General features: G+C 39.8%; 1 protein-coding gene across 8 annotated transcripts in view; it reads left to right on the forward strand.

Moving 5' to 3' along the window:
- The window catches only part of kaznb (kazrin, periplakin interacting protein b), an 83,721-nt gene extending 64,164 nt beyond the window's left edge, over window positions 1-19,557 (forward strand). For 3 of the 8 annotated variants that reach the window (XM_046383393.1, XM_046383391.1, XM_046383392.1), the window contains 13 exons: window positions 6,821-7,012; window positions 9,068-9,204; window positions 9,796-9,966; window positions 11,150-11,330; window positions 11,501-11,634; window positions 12,123-12,246; window positions 14,772-14,962; window positions 15,097-15,215; window positions 15,811-16,042; window positions 16,257-16,358; window positions 16,651-16,817; window positions 16,987-17,083; window positions 17,910-19,557. In XM_046383393.1, the coding sequence (XP_046239349.1) occupies window positions 6,821-7,012; window positions 9,068-9,204; window positions 9,796-9,966; window positions 11,150-11,330; window positions 11,501-11,634; window positions 12,123-12,246; window positions 14,772-14,962; window positions 15,097-15,215; window positions 15,811-16,042; window positions 16,257-16,358; window positions 16,651-16,817; window positions 16,987-17,083; window positions 17,910-18,071 (2,009 nt within the window). In that variant the 3' untranslated portion in view covers window positions 18,072-19,557. Of the gene's footprint in view, window positions 1-6,820; window positions 7,013-9,067; window positions 9,205-9,795; window positions 9,967-11,149; window positions 11,331-11,500; window positions 11,663-12,122; window positions 13,736-14,771; window positions 14,963-15,096; window positions 15,216-15,810; window positions 16,043-16,256; window positions 16,359-16,650; window positions 16,818-16,986; window positions 17,084-17,909 lie in introns of those variants that run through there. The other 5 variants (XM_046383396.1, XM_046383397.1, XR_006842961.1 and 2 more) reach the window with 5 other exon arrangements.
- Window positions 19,558-20,509: the final 952 nt, after the last annotated feature.

Consider the following 20,509-nt stretch of genomic DNA (forward strand, 5'->3'; position numbering starts at 1 on the left):
TCTCGCCCATACACCTACCTGACTCAATCACGGGCATGACTCAGCTGTCAATGATGACATTTCATCACTTTTTTATAGCAAAAAAGATCTAATCAAAACCAATCTTATCAGAAAAATTAACAAATAATATGCTCATATCAAAATGCCTTGAGCTAATTTCTTATGCTAATAAATTCTCACAATTTTTGCACTAAACATCAAGTAAAGCTGAGGTACTTCAGTGACACTGAAAATGAACCGTTCAGACTGAACTGTTTCATCCTGAATGGGACCATGATCGTGTAAGGCTCATGATAGGATCATCAAAGTCATTCTCTGAGTGCCATGAACATCTGTACAAAGTTTATTGCCAGTCCTACAATGTTAAGATGTTTTAGATTGGTGGACCGCACATTCAACATTGCATCTCCATCAGCCGCATCACTAGCATGGCTGAAAACAAAAGCTGACGTGTGGAACATAAGTTTGTATCTTGAAATAGGTGGTTTGTGTTGAGAAGTGCCATCGGTGCTATAATAAACATATTCTCTCCTGTGCAGCCTATCTCTCTTGAGACAGACAAAGTGTCATATGAGGAGGCACTCATCGACTTGTCGTCTATAGATAACTTCCAGGGTTTATTTCAGTCCATCCACAAGGCTGCCTGTCAAGGCTACATTGTTACCTACGTGATGAGTTTAATCAAGAGAAGCAGACTGCCGTCTTCTCCCAGAGCAATCTCAACTGGTCTTTATACTGTAATTAGTGGAGGCCAGAGCTCAGCAGACATATGCTCCACTCATAATGCAGAGCAAAGTATATATATATAGCCAGGTGTGAGCAAACACACACTCACAAAATAAAACAAACACACACATACCCATGCACACCCACGCAAACACAAATCAAGTGGCGACAGGGGAAGGCATTTTGCTGTACTCACTAATATAATGATATGTTCCTAACTGATGAGATAATAGTACATATATGGTGCTAAAGCGCCTTGTTGCTTCTGGTGTTCATTTTCCAAACTGCACAGTAATACAATGTAGTGTAGCTTTTCACCTCTGCATCATCCACAAAATGTAAAAGTGTGTTTATGATGAAGTATAAAATATTTGATCTTGTTTAGTTTTATCACTTGATTAGTTGATAGACATTTAACCCACTGGATAAAAATGTGATATACCTGCAGATGTGATTGCAGAGCAATCTAACATGAAATGTATAATTTATGTTAACCTTCTAGATAAAAGATGTACGTTTTCTTGGTCTATGGATCCTCCGGTGCTTACAATCATTCAACCAATATGCTATTCTATTAGCAATAAGTGTGTGTTATTTGTAAAGCTTATAAAGGAATTTAGAGCATATCATGCAGCTTGCTTTTCTTGTAGTAGCTGGCATATTTTTATTAGTGTTGTTCTGTTTTGCCAACTTCTAAAGTTATATATATATAAAAAACATATGGTTTTGATAGCAAGAAAGATTCTGGTTATGACTTGATACTTCATCTTACTGTAGAAGAGGAATGTCAGGAACAATCATGCTCAAGAAGAAACTAATCACTGAGGTAGAAAGTTAGGCAGTTGTGACTTAACGGGTCATTGAGGCACACATGAGCAGCCGCTAAGTTGGTCCAGCGGTCATCATATCATTTAGCTTACAAAGACACGGTGCTGGCCCCCTCCCCCCTCAGGGAGGCTCCCAGTCTGAGTCAACATAATCAGCTGCATTGCAGGTACGCACTAATTTAATGTTTTCCCTTTCACAGGCCACCTCTGAGCAGGACACACGTTTTTGATGTTTTTATTGGTTCATTCTAGGTAAAGTTTATCAGAATACAGAGCCTATGAAATAATAGCTTAATAGCAGTCTTTGACAAAGTATTTTGTTGTTTTACAGCTCTGCTCATATCAGCAAGTTACAGAAAAGCTTTTGTTGTTTTGCTGCTTTTTCCCCAGTGAGCATTTGTCATAATGCTCATAATTTTCTTTCAAGAAATGTTTACTGATCTAATTATTTGCCGAGTAATTTGTTGGAGAAATGTGCCAGTAAATGGCATTGCTTTGATGTTCTACTGTATTAGCAGCACAGCACAGCAAACCCCCCCATAATGCTACAGCAGAAAATCTCTCAGCCTTTTCTGTAGAGAGCCATCACTGTTTTCATCCTTTAGCTCCAACTCCCCTGAACAGCCCCCTCACATACACACAACTCCTCTCAACCTTAGAGCGTAACATATTATAGCTCTGCGCCAAACACAAGTCTCAACAGGGAAGAAGGAAACAACAAAAAGTCAGCTGCAGTGTATGCAAAGGGTTATGTTTTATAGTTATTTACAAGGTCAGCAGTGATGCAAGAGGAAACAGCACTGTACATGAGCATACAGAAAGAAGTAGAAGCTTTCTGTATGTGGCCATCCAGCTATCACTTACTTTACCTGAGAGATTAGAGGAGAGGCAAAGCACCATCATCGCCTCTGGCTTTGTCTCGAACAGAACTACTGCATCATAACTAAAACTGTGAAGATTTGACTTGTCAGGAAGACTGAGGTGGAAAAGTGACAGTCATGCACATCCTAACTCCTCCGGGCAGAACAGTCAGTTGCTGTCACTGCAGAGATTTTTGAAACCCTTGCCAATCATCCTATATTATTGTCATGGTTTTTACTTTCAAATGGTCCACTATCCAGAGTAACCAGGACATTGTTAGTGAAATTCTTTAGAGGAACCATATAGGGCTTATACAATAATCAGTTAGTTAGTCAACAGAAAATCTATTGAAAACAGTTCATCTTCTAAGTTATTTTCGAGCAAATATTCCGAAATGTTCATAGGTCATAGCTTCTTAATTGTAAACATGTTACTGCTTTACTTACTTATATCTCATTGCAAACTGAGTATCTTTTGGTTTTAAACAGTGCCAGATATTTAGACTTTGGAAAAAAGTGGAAAAATCTAATAAACATTTGTGACATTTTATGGACTAAGCAAATAATTCATTAAAAGAGACAAACACTCAGCAATAAATATAATCACTGGGTGTAGCCTTGTGCATACACCTAAAACCATCTCTATGAATGACTAGATGATAGCAGTTTATTTGGCTGAATTGAGCCTTTGAGCCCTTCAGTGCTGAATTAATACAAGACTGAAGGCATCTGTGCTGTCAGGTTCAGATGAGGCAAGCCTACTGATTGAAGCTGTGCATGGGTTAGTCAGTTCACTTGCAGTTAAGTTCAAAAGTGATTCTTTAATGGTAAGAGTCAATCAGGACTCCAAATTGTATACACTGAGAATATTCTGAAACTGCTTTTAAAACAAAATCGGTTTTGGCAACAAGAGCAATAACGTTAACCTCTTAGTATTCCAATGCAGCTCACTTTAAGCATCTTTGATCATTCATGTATATAAATGGGGTCCACTCTAATCCTGTATGTGGTTCATAGGAGACTAGTTAAAGTCTTTGATCACCAATCCACACATTTCCAGCCTCCACTTCACCTTTCTAAGCAGAGAACGATGCCTCTGCTTTCTTTCAAGCCTAATCATGAGGCAACAGCCACTGCACACACATCCCTCGCTCTGTGTGTGTGTGTGTGTGTGTGTGTGTGTGTGTGACAGCTCTGCTATGCAAGGGAAAAGGAACCAGGAGTGATGGCCTGGTCCTGGCTGGCTTTGATGGACACTCTAATGGGAGACTTGGATGAGAAGTTAATTGAATGGGCCACAGCTGAATACGAAGAAGAAGAGTGGGCTTCTCTGCTTCTAATAGCTTGGCCAGGCTCACTGCACAACCACTCAAGAGCTGAGAGAGCCCACATGGTAACAGCACATAGAGTGCAATGTATATGGTCTATATGACCCCTGTCAATTTTAAATTGCTTTTTAGGTTGCATGAAAAAGTATGTGTGGATGTAAATTACCCACAGGTAGATGGTATGTGTCTATCAGTGTCACAGATGCAGCTGTAACTGCAGTCAGTGTGCAGTAAAGCAGCCTTGTTCCTTCACACATTTCTCAGACATATTCAGAAAAGACTGGAAGATCTCAGGAAGTTTTCTTTGCCTTGATTTCACTCCCATTTTTGAAACCTTAAAGAAACCTGATAATGGAAAAAGTGTGAAAGTGCATTTGTGTATACTTCAGCCAGTGTGTTTGCATGTGTGTGTGTGTGTGTGTGTGTGGGTCTGTGTGAGGGGATAATAGCTAAATTGGATTTGTGAGAATTATGTTACTTCTCTGTGAATTATAGACGTCTCACTAAATCTGCTGTAAATACGGGACAAGACACAATTCTCACACCATTTTTAAATGTCTTATTTGTAGAGAAGACAAATATAGCTCTGTGTTGAATGTGTGATCCTACAACATACTAAACTGCTAAAATATTTATAGATTCCCGTGAAAAAGAAAAAGGTTCAAACTGGCTCACTTGACATGTGCTGTACATACCAAATTCTCCGCTAAGTTGACCACTAGCAGCAAGAGAAGATGAACCTCAACATCCCAGGAAGAGCAGCTGATAAATTAAACAGCCTGTTCAGAGTTGGAGATTAAGCTGAGCTTAAGAAAGCACCTCAAAAATGCACAAGTCTGTGCAGTGGCATTAAGCACTGCAGCTGGGCTCCCCGTGACAAATATAGGAGAGCCTGTAGGTAAACAGATGAATAAGCAGATTTAGGCTGCAAGAGGGCTGTGAAAGATTGCTCTCTCAGGGAAACAAACTGTTTTTGTCACATGCAGCACAGAGCTGCCCAGTTTGTTTCCATAGTCCTGAGTCGACAGAGACCGATGGACTGTTCCTCCGTCTCTTATCGGGGCTGCTGCAGCCCCGCAACATCTGGCTGCAGGCCTGCAGAGACCTCCTCTCTTTTTCTCTCTGAGTCACGCACATGCACACAACACACACAGACTTCATATTTGGTTGCATTGGTAGCTTTTGAATTTTTTACTTTTTATATTTTTCATCCATGCTAGCAGCCTGGTTTAGGGATGGTAATGTTTGTTTGTTGGTTTATCAGTCCACCAATTTGGTCCCGACTGAAATATCGCAGTAGCTGTTGGGCAGATTGCCATGAAATCTTGTGTAGACTTTAAATGGTCCCCAGAGGAGGAACCTTAATCATTCCAGTGATCCCATTTTCATTTTCAAAATTAAATGTCTAAACAACAACTGGATTGATTTTGTAATGTAGTGCAAACATTCATTATATTTGTGAACTTTAGTGATCCCACAAGAGTTTTCTATAGCACCATCATTAGGTCAGTTTGTCCAGGGGTTTGATTGCAAAACTAACGACGTTCCCATCGGCCGCTTTGTCTTTGGTGCCACTTTGCTTGTTTGCAAATGCTTACATGTTACAATGCTAAACTTAATACTTAATACTAAATTGAATAATGATGAATTGAATAATACAGTAACTATATTATATTTCTCAAGTAATACCTTTAAGTATATAAGGATTCTCTGTCTTTAAAGACTAAAAAAGCAATGTCTGAGTGATGTCTGCGGGCAGCAAAGCATTTGCTGTCATTTACTAATTATTTATACTGTATGTGACTTTAAAAATATTATTAATTTACCACAACTTCTAAAGATAACACAAAATATTGGACCTCAACTTTTATCTGTGTAAAACTTAATTCCTCTTTAAAATGAGAATTACAGCCAGCCAAGCTGTAGCCTTCTAATTTTGTTCCTTTTTTGTGTGTTTTTATAGATTCATTTTATAGATTGTTTTCATTATTGATTCATTTGTTGACTATTTTTTAAATTGACTCATTACTTGGTTCATCTATAAAATACTAGAATGCAGACAAAATCCTAATGAGAAGTTCCCAGATGTCAAATTGCTTATTTTGTCAAAAAAGAATTCAAAACACAAAGACAAAATCATAAAGTGAATCATATCTGCATATTTGAGAAGCCGATAAATGACTTAAATAATTGTTTGTTGATTAATTTTCTGTTGATCCACTTCTTGATTAGTTACCTGATCTTTCTCGCATTACCCATGTTGACGCTTTGTTTTGCTCTTCCATCATAAATAGTACTGTGGTATCATAAAGCTTTTTGCTGTCGAATTGCAAATTTCTTGTCACGGGCATCAGATTTTCTAGTACAGCTGAATGCTTTGGCTGCTTCTATGTGACCTGTCTCTGTTCAGGTCTTCTACCCTTATGTGTGCAATGTAAATCATTATGACATATTGTTCCTCTGTTGCTTGTTTGGATTCCTCTTGCTGGACAACTTCAAAGCATGAAGGACCTCTTGTAGTCTGTTTCTTATATTATGTTCTCTTCGTGTCCGTTTGTTCACTGCTCAGTTCACTGTGTCCTCTCCTGTGTTTCCTGCTCCTGTTTGCTTGCCTGTTTTCCCTGAGGGTTGGGAGGCGTTTCACAGCAGATGGAAAACACGACACTGAGGAGCAAAGCTCAAGCTCGTTTCGCTGATATTTTATTAAGTGTTATCAGTGTGCTGTCTCTCACTTAGCCACTACCCTCACAAGAGTCTGTCACTCAGCATTTATCTGAATTCCTTTAACACCTGCGACCACGGCTGAGGGGAGTAATGAGTCTTGATGGTTGTTTGATGTGTTGATTTCAGGCAATATTTTGCCATGTGCTGCATAATCACGCTTCATTTCCTGCGTCATATTTTTTACACTATTTTGGTTTATCATATGGGGTTTTTTTTCGTGTTTACTTCAATTTTCTCTTTTTTCCTGTTTCTGACTCTGTCTCCCCTAATTTCATATTCTCCCTCAGGTTCCTCATTCCTCTTCTGCATACTCTAAATTCCACAATATTTCTCTTCCTCTCTCTGTCCCCCACAGTGTTGTTGCGTGAGGAGGTGGCTCAGCTTCAAGAGGAGGTCCACCTGCTCAGGCAAATGAAGGACATGTTGACTAAGGACCTGGAGGAGACCCAGGGAGGCTGCTCTGCCAATCTGCTCTCGGCCACTGAGCTCCGTGTGCAGTTGGGTGACAAGGAGCAGGAGCTGGACCGTGCCAAGGAGGCCTTACAAGGTCAGGAGTCAACACAGGGGGTTTGTCATCTCACCTAATCCTCCAGAGCTCCTTATTTCCAACAGCTACACACAATATACAGCAAATACAGCAGTCTGAGATTTTAGTGAGAAGTTTCACCCTCTCGCTTTCATTTTATCTCACCAAAGAAAATATCAGTCAGCTAGTTTGTAATTCTGTGTTGTCATGCTAAACATTTCCCACTTCAGACTGAGCACTTCTCGAAACATAAAGTCTCCAGTATATAATCAGATGGGAAACATCAGTTATGACCTTATATGTACTTCTATATGAATTTTCAAACAATTTAAAAGCAGAATAGTTAAAGAAATAAAAGAAATGCGACAAGCCTAAAGTTTGTCCTGACATTCTGGCTCCATACAAGTAAATAGTTTATGTAAATGTTTCATACTGACTTCTATACTTTCTCAAAATTATGTAAGCATTTAGTACCCTTCATATCAACAGTTAGATCCAAATTCATTCATTCAAATTCAATATTTAGTTGAGTTGTGCAGTTACATTACGTCAAATATTTCCAACAATATTCAGGCTAAAGGAGTTTGTTATCTTACTCACAGGAATGATGTGTTTTATTCAGTTGCCTTTCGCTCTAACGAGGAAGCGTCAGATGGTATGTCAGAGAGTGTGGAAAGAAGTTTACTTCTGCACTTTTAAAGAGGTTAAAAATGTATGTACTTAAAACAAGCCCATGACTGAGGCTGGTTCAAACACTGCAGTGCACAACATCCACACAGTAACTACAGAAAATGATTTAATAGTGACAAGGACTGAGCTACACTGTTCATTTTTCACAACTATATACCTGCTATGCCTTCCTGTCACAGCAGAGGGAGAGGAGCCCGTATGTAGGCTGTCACTGATGAAGATCTATGAGCATAGCTACCCTACAACAACCCAGTAGATGAATGGCTCTGAAGTTAAGTCTACAATCAAAGTTATGCAGTGACCATTTAAATCCGTGAGCCTGTGATCCTACCAGAAACCCTCAGTCAACATGTGTGACATTTCATATACCAGATAATTTATTATCTTCATTACGACTGAAAGAGAGAGAGAGTTAAATGTGTGCACACAAACTGTAACTTTCAGAGAGAAGATATGCGCACATGTTACAACATTATTCGGCTCAGAAATGGGTGTTGGCCCTGATGAGCGGCCAAGTAGACTCCAGGTTCATCTCATGTTAATTAACATCCATCAGTCATGGCATACAAGCTTAACTGTGCAAGATTAATATGATATGGATATAGACTGGAATGCATTGCTGATTATGTATTGCACTGCTAACATTTCTTGTATGAAAGCAAATCCAGCATTATGCAGCCAAACAGGTCCCATCTTTGGCAAAGAAGTAAAACCACGAAAAGTCTGTCCCGCATAACTGCTTACAACAAAAACAAGATGGAAAGCCAAAAAGGCAATTCTGCATTTAGTATAATTAAACACGACTGTTTTGCATGGTTCTCTGCTCTGCCCCGAGAGTTGCAGGTGACAAACTGCAAGCTCAGAGACTGTGTTGAGTAACTGCTGAAAAACAGGTTTGAGTGCCGAGTGTAAAATGTGAAGAGGCTGAACGTTAACAGAAAGAATGCTGATATATGTGTGCAGTTATGAAAAGTATAGGTTCCAGTCTGGCCTCTGTGTTGAGTACAGTCTCTCAGGAAAAGCACTGCTGTTGTTTATGCTTGCAAAGAGCCGAGAATGAGATTGAAAGGAATCACATCCAAATGGTCTTCTCAGGGATGAGCCAACAGATTTTCCACATGCCAGTCAAAACAGTCTCATGTATGAATGCGTAAGTGTCACTGTGCCACTTATCTTTTGAGTTGATTACATCATTTTCTTTGAAAATCCCCCCCGCCCAAAAAAAACCCCTCCAGCTGCAGCGCCTCTTCAACAGAAGACACAGTGTCACCTAGTGGCTCCCTGCTGCAATGGCAAAGCTTTGGTTCTAAATTGGAGGCAGCCAGATCTTGTTTTACACATGTATGTGCTGCACCGAGTGTGAATGTGTCTGTCTGTGTGTTGCAGCTATGAAAGCAGACCGTAAGCGTCTAAAGGTGGAGAAGGCAGACTTGGTGAGTCAGATGCAGCAGCTGTACACGACACTGGACAGCAGAGAAGATCAGCTCAGAGAATTCATACGCAACTACGACCAGCACCGAAAGGTAACAACAGCCCAGCCGATTGGTCAGTATTACCTTTACTGCAGATATCTTAACTGGTCTATATCTTGGCCTATAAGCACAGAGAAGGCAAAGACATGTTTTAAAAATTTAGAATCTGTAAATTTTGTTGTTGTAAGATGATAATATTAAGTATTTGCCAACAACTATAGCTGATCCTGCAGGCACTCATATGTGGACACTGTTGTATAATAGTGTGTTAGAAACATTTTATCAAATGTTTATACTTATACTACTGAAATGCTGAATAGAAAGACAACAGAGGGAAACCATGCGGCCATGTACAGTACCTTGGTTACAAATCTTGAAAAAAAAAAAAAAAAAAATCAGGTTTTGGTCAGGTTATACGCTCAAATTTAGGTCCGGTACTGATGCAAGAGTTTCTTACTGCCCTTAGTAAGATCACTTGTCTTATAAGTGGCATCCAGCCATTTAAAACAACAACTTTTGAAAAAGATTAGAACAGAATGCAACTGTGAAATGTTCCTCGACTCAAATGCGGAGCCTCTCAATTCATTATTCAATATGACATTAGGTGGGGATTAAGTATGTCTTTGTGCACGTGTTCTTCAGGAGAGCGAGGATGCAGTGAAAGCCCTGGCAAAGGAGAAGGACATGTTGGAGAGGGAGAAGTGGGACTTGAGGAGGCAGACCAAAGAAGCCACAGAACAGGCCAACATCCTGCGATCTCAGATGGACATGAAGGAGAACAGGGTCAAAGAACTGGAGGCGGAGCTCACCATGGTGAGACACCCTACACACAGACACAGTTGCAACTTGGCTGAATTAACAGCTCGAGTACACTGGTGTCACCGTAGCATCATTATCTGGTGTGTAAGATGTAAATTCAAACCAGGTGTGGGTTTGCAATCCTGTTGCTGCATTCATATCAGTTCAAACACATGCAGTAAGCCGCTCTGCCATATATCCTCTTCCCTTCCCTCTCGCAAAGCATTAATTCTTTCTTCAGGCTGAGGAAGAAATTCATGCCTTTTTCCTGTGTTGCTGTATCGGTCCCTCGGAGGTACAGTTGTCAGTCTGTGTGTCATTAATCTTGCTCCCTCGGCAAGTCGCAACCACCCACGGATCCTCACATCAAGCTGCATCACAGATCAGATTTGTTGGTACATCAGTGCCAGAGCTGCATCGCTGTCAGGCAACCGAGCCACAAAATATATTTCAGCCTTCTCTTCTCTTCTCTTCTCTTCTCTTCTCTTCTCTTCTCTTCTCTGCTTTAAAATTTTGCTGTTTCCAATTGTTTCCTTTACCACTAAATGTATGTCTGTTGAATGCCCTCTCAAAGGCTTCCAATAATAAAATCCTGTGGAAAACATCAAATATGTATAATTTTGGCACTGAAATGGACAGGTCTTTTGATGCTGAATAAAAATATTGGCTTCAAAGGGTAGAGCTGTTTCCATTCAATATATTTTTTTTGTTTGTTTTTCTCAGCAGTCTCATGAAAAGACCAATACGAATAATGCGTTATTATTTCTCTTACTCTGTGGCGGAGTGAAATAAAGTATACGGTTTCATAAATACTATATACTAATACTATACTATTTTTGGTGCTCTGGTGGTGCTCTTCTTGACAACAACAAAAAAAATAGAATAGTCCTATCTTATCCTTCAGATATAAAGATCCTGTATTTAGTTATGTAGTGTGCATTTGTGTGTGTGCAAATGCACACATATTCATGCATGCATAGAGTGTTTATATGAGTTTATGTGAGGCACATTTTGTTATATGGCACTTTTCATGCACACATGAAATGAAAAATGTTTTTTTCGATAATGCATGACAGACACTAAGACACCGAGAAGAAAACACAAATTAAAAGCTTGGAAAAAATTACAAAGATGAAAAGGTATATGTTGGTGTGTACTTTCAGCTCACAGTCATCCTCTGTTTCTTTTGTTTTCCCAGGCAAAGCAGTCCCTGGCCACCTTGACAAAAGACGTACCCAAGCGCCACTCTTTGGCCATGCCTACAGAGCCTGTGGTGAACGGCAGTCAGGAGTGGGTGATGCAGGCTGACCTGCCGCTCACTGCTGCCATCCGTCAGAGCCAACAGACGCTGTACCACGGACACACCACGGACAGACAGGGTAAGCTCTCTTATATGCTCGGCTTCTCAGTCCCTGTGTGCCGCTTGGTGCTGCTTTGACAGACTCAACATACTAATACAGGGTTTCCTGGAGGTTTCTTTTGCTAACAGTGGGAATATTTCAATGTCTGTGTGTGTGTGTGCGTGCGTGTATGTGCGTGGTACATCCAGCTGTGGTCAGGATCAGTCCCTGCCACTCTCGCCAGCCCTCTGTCATCTCTGACGCCTCTGCGGCCGATGGAGACCGCTCCTCCACGCCCAGCGATATCAACTCACCTCGTCACCGGACCCACTCCCTCTGCAATGTAAGAGCTGCCTGGCCCCCCCGACCAAGTAATCACACCTCTACACTTTTTTATAAGTACCTCCCTCCTCTTCGTCTTCTGCTGTTTGTGTCTGTGCCTCCGTTCTGTCGGTCTGCTGGGTGTCAGCCTGCCTGCTTGGTGGTGGCAGTGATGATGTTGTTTTGCTTTTAATTCACTTTAAAATAATAGTTTAACATTGTTGGGAATACACTTATTTGCTTTGTTGCTGCAAGGTAGATAAAAACACCACTCCAGATTTGCAGCCCCCCCCCCCACCATTCAAAAGTTTCTAAGCTTCCCAGGGTGCATCACTAGCAGCAAGTGGATTTTGTCACGTTTTGACAGAGCCGACGTGGCTGTTTCCCTCTGTATCCACTCTTGATGTTAAGATAGGCCTACTGGCTGATGTCATTAGGTTTTTATTAACTGTACAGACATTAGAGTATCAGTCTTTTCACCTAACTTACTGTCTCCCCTGTCCTGCTCAGTCCATGGAGGACCTGGAGGACCAGAAGCGTAAGAAGAAGAAGGAGAAGATGACTCTGGGATCCCTGTCACGGGTGTTCGCTCGGGGCAAACAGCGCAAGTCACTGGACCCAGGCCTGTTTGATGGTACAGCAACTCCTGATTATTACATAGAGGAGGATGCCGACTGGTGATGCTGAGAGCGTGCATGCGTGTGCGTGTGTGTGTGTGTGTGCGTTAAATTTGTGTGGATACCCACCTGGCTTTAACTATGTGTAAAGAGTGTTTTGAGTGTGTGTTTGCGGGGAGGGGGGCACATTTTAAAAGAAAAGCCTAAAAGAGACTGCTATCCTCATAAATGTAAAGAATATTACCCTTAAACTGTATGTTTGTAAATTAGATATATATTTATAGATGTACATGTATGCATATGTATATATGTTTACATGCTTATAAATATATACATGGGGTTATCATTATGTGTAGACATGTTTATGCTGTATTATCTTCCAAATGTCAAAATGTTTTATGTGTTTTTTATAACTGGAGACTTGAAGGACTGCTGTTCATATGTAAATAGAAGTTATTGTGAAACTAGTGTTTTTACTGTAAATGTCATTCAACTTTTGTTACTTCAAAGTTGCTTTTCATGCTTTGCAAAATTGATTTTAAGTTTCTTCTTATTCCCAATTTTACTTGGCAAATTTTTCTTATTATGAAAGAGGAGATTTTACTTGATGGGATTCAAAAAGTAGATCCATTGAAGTTTAATTGGCCAAATTCTGTTGTATGAAAAATAGTACTTTACCATCATGTTCATTTTAGAATGCTGGGTCACGGTGTTTGCTGATAAAACACATCATGACGTGGACAGCAGGGAGTTTTTCATGAAGACCTCAGAAAGTGATATTCTCAGTGACGACAATTAATAACTAGAGACAGTCTTCCTTCAAAAATGTAATTGCATGACAGACCTGAATACACAAACAAAAAATTAACAACGATGCATATTCAGGCACAAGTCTCATGTGCTGTCGAAACTATGTGCAAGTGCCAAAGGTTAAACACTCATCTTTAGAAAATCTGCGCATCATTCTGTCGCTGTCAGCGGGCCAGGCTTGTAACATTGTTTCTGTCTGACTCATTCTTACTGAGAGCTATCTTAACATGTGCCAACATGTGACAAAGGAATGCGCATCAAACACGTGCATGATCCCTCTGTGTTGCTTTGATTAGACGTCCATTCATTACCAATCAAATTAATAATCTCCACAATCCTGTGTTGCTCCTGTGTTGCCTTTTCCCTTTACCGAGTTATCTCTCCTTGCATTATGAATGCACGGCTCCTCTTATTTTCTTTTTTCCCCTTTTCTTCTTTTTGTTGTGTTTGTTTTGCTTTCTGTGGAATCCCTCCTCTAATAATTCTGTGTCAAACGGTTTGTAATTTAGGAGATGTTGCGTAAAAGATGAAATCTATTAAAGTATTTTATTTAAAAAGAAAAAGACACACAATAGTTGACTTCAAATATTTATCTGCTGCAGCTGTTGCAGCCAGATGTTGAGGAGGTTTTAGCATTTTCAAAATGAATTATAACTGAAATGAAATCTTATTTTAAAAATAAAACTAGTAACTGAATACATCCTATGTGGCAGTTTTCTGTTCCATGAGTAATCCTGTTCTTGTGTCCCAGTCTAACATGTTTCTCCCTCTCCTCCTGCCATTTCTAATGGCAACTCTCTCCTGCCAGTGAGTAACTCCTCATCTGTGATTACCAGCTGTCTGTTTCTGCACTCTGGGGATTATTCATATCACTCAGGTCCATTGGAAAAATTCAAGTTTGTGTCATTTTGTTTTGGGAAACTTTTCCGAAAGAGATGGTGGACTTGCATGCAGCGTTTTTGTAAGCATGACACGACGAATCAGGTAAACACACGCAGTTCATCCTGGATTCGTCGGTTCAGTATGAATCCGTGTTTCCCTGTTGTCGAGATGGGCTGTTAATGGGCAGGAGCATGATGTTTTATGAATAATCCCTGTGTCTCTAATACATTATCCTAATGGTCTTAAGTCCCTTCATAATCATCGGATAATGACTGAAGTATTTTAACAACTTTACTAAACACGGTACTGTAGTTTTAAAGCTGATCAGGCTGCTACACTCTAAAGAGAAGAACTAAATGGTTTGTCTGTCTTATGAATGTCACCACCATTTCAGGTGTGGCTGCACTCAACCATGTAGTCTTGTTTATTTTATTTTTTGAATTAAACTTGTTAGCTACTTCCATCCACAGTACAGTACATTCACAGACATAGATTATTCTGGCTCCATCTAATGGCCACATAGTGCAAGTTCAAAGCATTTCAAGTCTGAATACTGGAAAAACAAAGAGCTGAAAGCATTTTTCTCCCAGTGGGCTGATGACTTTGACTTGACTGATATTAGTAAAAACAAGGAGAACCCAGAAAATTTCTGTTGTTGATATAAGATATTTTGATATTCATCTAGTTTGTTGCTATGGTTACATGCTGATATTGAAGTGTATTTTAGTGCAAACCCCCTCTGGTTTTCATGTAAATCTGTCTCCAGATTAGTCATTTTTTGATTTCCATATCCCTCTGATCCTGAATCCCCTCCTGTATGCCACACCATAACGTCTCCTGATCAATCCAGACTCTGACAGCCTCACACAGCAGAGCCTGTCTGATGGAGAAGATCAGCTGGACCGCCTCCAGCAAGCAGAGCTCACAAGAAACACATGCATGTCGCTGTGGAGGGCAGGTGCAGTCCAGGCCTGGCTGGAGGTTGTCATGGGAATGCCCATGTACAGCCAAGCCTGCTCTGAAAACGTCAAAAGTGGCAAGGTACACCTTTATTAGTTAGTGGGTTTTTTTTATTGTTTGTTTAGTTTGTGCTTGGCAGTGAGGAATAATTTTAGCAGATGGCTGTATTTGTATGCTTTTCTTGTTGGATAAAGAACTGGACTTCTGTTCTTTAGGTGCTACTCGGCCTGACAGATGAGGATTTAGAGCTGGGTCTGGGTATCAGGAATCCCATTCATCGCAGAAAACTAAGACTGGCCATTGAGGATTACAGGAGAGCTGAAGGGGACCAAGGGTGAGTAGCAGCCAATAAAATACTGAAGATACTGTTTAAAAAAAAAAAAAAAAAAAAACTTACTTAAAGTAAGTTTAATATTACCCATCAACAGTGGAAGGAAACAGAGTACATTATCTCAAGTACTGTAATTAAATATAAATTCAATCCATATTTCCGCTTCTTGCTACATTCTACTCCACTGCAGTCCTGATGGAAATATTGTACTTTTTAATCCACTACATCTTTTTGATAATCAATATAATAATATACCACTCATAAGGGTGTTTTTTTAATGCATTATGAGTACTTTAACTTAACTAACTAACAACTTTAAATACAGTTTGCTGATAATACTGAAAACACAATTTTAAGTAATATTTTTATGCAAGACCTATCTTTTTTTTACTGTGTACACTAAAAATACATGCAGGAATTAAGTGTAATCAACCAACTGTATTCAACTTTTCAACAAGTTTTACTTATTTCAAGTCGATTAAACTTCAAATTTAAAGTTTTTACTTTGACACCACTTCAGAACAGTGCTGCTTTTACTTTTGTAAAGGACGTAAGCACTTTTTCTACCACTGCTGATCTGTTGTGTCTAATCTTTCAGACTATCAAAAGCGTCCGAGATGGACCACCACTGGGTTGCAACATCATGGCTGAGTGATGTGGGATTGCCTCAATACTCCCAGACATTCCAGACTAATTTGGTGGACGGACGAGTGCTAAACTCTCTGAGCCGCCGAGACCTGGAGAGGTTCCTCAACATCAGCGATCAGTACCACCAGACCAGTCTGCTCCTGGCAATCCAGCTCCTACAGATTGTCAGTTTTGATAAAGAGGTCAGATTTTAGATGAAAATGCCTCAATAGTGAGTAAAGTTTTTTCAGCAGTTGTTCCCCAATCCGTGGATAAAGTTTACTTGACCGCTATGGGTAGAGACACTCAGAAGGCCCTGTTGCTGCATGAGCTTCTGAGCTGACCCTCACACTTCCCTGACTTCTCTCTGTGACACATAAATACTCCCACAGCTATCTGCATATTGTGTTTTCACAGGCTCTGCAAGCACGGCGGGCAAAATGTGAGCACCAAGACCGGGACCCCATTGTTTGGACATGTCACCGAGTAATGAAGTGGATCAGAGACATAGACCTCAAGGTGGGTGGGAGATCAGTGATGGTACTCACCTTTGCTCTGGCGCTTTTTAGGGCCGATTGCAACCAGATACTAGCTTGCAACCACCACTAGTTTCTAAGACTCCCTCTAAAAAAAATGATGAATGCTGAAAGACTGCAGTAGAAAAAGACTGGCGTGAGCAAAGAGATGTAAGAAAATACCATACAGGTGTGTTCCTGGATCCACAATAACTGGTACATTTCCAGTCTTCAGCTTTCAGTATCCTGTAATTTTCGCACTTCCCCCTCAGCTGCCCATGTGTTTTGCTCTTCAGGAATTTGCAGACAATCTTCAGGGTAAAGGGATCCATGGAGCTGTGATAGCTCTGGATCCGTCCTTTGACACAGAGGCCATGGCCAAAGCCCTGGGGATCCCCAGCAACAAACACATGCTGCATCGGCACCTGTATGAAGAGATGAAATCACTCGCTGTCCCTCACAGGTAGATCGTTCGACTGTTGCTACACACTTTCCTTTTGCTTCCTACTCTTAAAGCAACAACTGATTTTGTTCTATGAGATTAAAAATATATCCCCTCCACTGATCTAATTATTTAAACTTTAATGTTGGGTAGGTAAATGAATGTGTCTTGTTACGTCTTGTATTCACAGCAGTGCAGAGCAGGGCGGTGAGGTTATCAGCTCCTCTTCACCTGTGGCTGTTAACCGCTTTGCTGAAGAGAGGGGGTCAATGAGAAGATCAGCCAAGGTATCGTTTCACACTCCTAACATATCACTGAAACATCATGTCGTAATACAACATTTGCACAAAACGTATTTATACAAAGTTTTAGTAACTGGTGGACTGGCGGATTTATTTATTACCCTTATCAGCACCAGGTTGTCATAATGGTGCATTGGTGAGCACTGTCTTCTCATAGCTAGAGGGTTCTGCATTCAAACCCTTTGTATGTCAGGCTAAGCACTTAAAGATAATGAATGGTGTCCTTATGGTCTGGTGGACTAAGACATGCATCATAACTTGGATTTAAAATAAGTCTTGTGCGTACATCGAAAAGCTATTTCATACATTTCAGAGATGTGTCCATGAAAATGTTGTCACTCAGAAATGGTATTTATTATTGAGAGGAAAACGCAATTGAAACGGTGTTGGGTCATAGTTTTTAATGGTTTCACTTTATTGTCAGCTGATTGTATTTGAGTGTGTGTGTGTGTGTTTATGTGTGTGTGCATTTGTGTGTGAGAGAGAGTTAGGGAGATCTATTGGCGAATTTGAAAGTCAGAAACGCTGTGTTCTTGTTACCTTAGAATGAGCCCTTTATATCTAAAGAAGGCAGCTTCTCTTCTATAAAGCTGCACTGCCACTCAAACACATTTTTTGCAGCCTCAGTAGGTGCTCCTACACGCTCGGAAGGGGAGGTTGAGTGGTAGGGCGTTCAGTCGGTTGCAGTCTGAAACCTTACCACTTGATACCACTAAATCCTACACACAGTTCCTTTCAAACTCAGCGTCTATTGTGGATTCAAAGTCTTAAAAAAATGCACACTCTGTTTTATGCCTTATCATTTTCCCAGAGTCCACTGAGGTTACGTGCAAACAGCCACTCTGTGGAGAGAGGCCTGGGCTTCCACGGCAGCTGCGGCTCTCTGCCCAGAGAGGCCAGAGTTCAGGCCATTCCTCGTGCCAAAGGCAGCCCGATGCACACCTACAAGAGTGTTGAAATCACCAACGTCTGAACGAGCCTCGCCATCGACATCACTCGCGTTGTTACTATTGTTTACATTGTTATTGTATTACGGCTGTTTACTACTGAGAGCGACCTACACTCAGCATCGCTGGACTTTTAAGAGGAAGTTGTTTTAAAGGGTTGTTTCATTTAATTGAAAAAGTCAAACTGGTAAATACAAGAACAACAGAGGGTCAATTCTGTTTCTCGGAAAGCAGTTTTATATTAGAAGCTTATGGAAGGCTTAAGAATAACCTACACGTGATAAAAGATCAGTGTTGTTCTCCATTGATGCCTTACAGGAAACAGGTCTCACAGCACTGTTGCTTATTTCCCTTTCACCAGTTTCTAACAAGTCAGTTAAATGTACTTTTTATTGTTGCTCATGTAAGTAAATGATTATTTCCACTTGAGATGAAGGAAAATGTCACAATAACTTTCACTGTGTAGACACATATCAGCTGTTAATCCTCTGAATTGTGACATGTCAGCAGCTGAGTGAGTGAGATTTTGTTCGTGGCTCAAATCAGGTCTTCCGCCTCTTCTGATCTTCCACTGGCCGACGCAAATTATTATTAATACCATTAATGTGATACACAGCAGGCCTTATCTTAAGACAGCATTAAAATATATGGAATTTGGGATAAATTTTGAGCTAAACTTGTCATCAAAATAGCCAAGAGATACAACTTTTATGACACTGCTTATTCTAGCACACGAGACAATCTTTAACATTAATTCTGTACTTTGGGAAACTGATAAAATCTTCTCCTTCATGTTACATCATATAATCTTAAGTATCTGTTGTTTTTCATGTGACATTGTTGCTAAAAAATCACCCTGTGTAAGTGATATGTAGATAAAGCATACAAGTGAATATTGGGTTTTGAAAGTGATAATGTGATGTGCAAATTTAGGCATATGGCCACCACATGTTTATACTGTATAAGCACTGAAAAAGGCAAAGTTGTTGCTTCTATTATGAACTTCATAGAGAGAATGTAATGATATATTTTGTACAGTTGTAAACATGTTTTATAACACAGTTGTGTACAGTTTGCTGTTCCTGAGCATGAAAACACACATTTGAAGTGTCACACTGTGTGCAGCTGAAAGCCTGAGGTTAATTCAAATAGTAGAAAACAGGTTTTTCTGCCACTTTCAGGGCGTCTCCTCCAGTTGCCAAAAGCAAAGTTGTTTAAGCTGGAAGACTGGACCAGTTCAACCCTGCAGTGTACCAGAAGGGAAGGTGTTTGTGTTAATATGTTTACCCTCTGTCTTCACGCAGCTGTCGTGTATGCCAACTTTAAAGGTGAAATTTTTGTCAACTATCAATAAAGGAGAGGAGGGATGTTCAGTTGGTTGCAACCTGCAACTATACCACTAGATGGCACAAAATCCTACACACTATATCTTTGAGTTTTTATCCTATGGAGATTCTGCACAGATATAGAGTATACTGTGCAGCTATTGTGATGTGCAGCTTTACGGTGTTTCAAAAAAATATGCTCAGGATTTTTTTTTTTTTTTTTTTTTTGAGTTGAATAATGATTAAAAAATAATTGTTGGCAGTTTGTCCCCCTTAGTTTAAATGAGTGTGCTTTTCTTTTGAAAACGACTTTATTTAGAATTAATATATTCAAGATGAGCCTGACACACATTTAGACCTTAAAGTTTCGCAGTACAATCACACTGAGAATAACTGCAAATAAGATTACATTTAGAATGAAAAAGTGAAAGTGAAAATGGCAAATAAACCATTTTTATATTGTATTACTTAGGATAATCAGATCATAATCAAGCACAGCCTCATCCTTTGAGCAGATCATGTGGGGTTTAATGGTCTTGTTGGCCCCTTCAAGGATGATAATGGGAAACTGTGTGGCTGTTTCACCACATTTATTGTGCACGTCTGGGGGTCGAACCAGTAACCTTTTGGTTTTGGCTTTTTTTTATTGACTGTATAAGTGATTGTTATGAAGCAAAACTATGACCTATAGCCTCAGTGTATCAAGTGTCAGGATTTGTTGCATTTCTTTGTCTTATATGAAAATAAACTAAATTGAGATTTTGACTGATAGTCAAACAAAATGACCAATTTGAAGATGTCCTCTTGTGCTCTGCTGTATCTTGTCTCTGTTTTCCAATCGCGTATCTCATAGACCAAACTGGTCAATCAAGAAAATAATTTTCACAACAGTTACAACAACAACAACAACAACAACAACAATAATAATAATAATAATAATAATAGTAATGAAGAGCAAGAAGATTTTTTTCCTTTTAAAGAGAGTCTAAATAAATTAAGATAAAAGTAAAATAAGCTGAGTTAAATTTTTTTGTTCATCCATTCCTGCACTTTTACTGTTTTATAACCATTTAAATCGCCTGAACTACAACATTAACCAAGTTACACTGTAATTTATTATTCTATTTCAAGTCACTTTA

Source organism: Scatophagus argus, chromosome 3 (assembly GCF_020382885.2).
Source record: "Scatophagus argus isolate fScaArg1 chromosome 3, fScaArg1.pri, whole genome shotgun sequence".
Lineage (NCBI taxonomy): Eukaryota > Metazoa > Chordata > Actinopteri > Scatophagidae > Scatophagus > Scatophagus argus.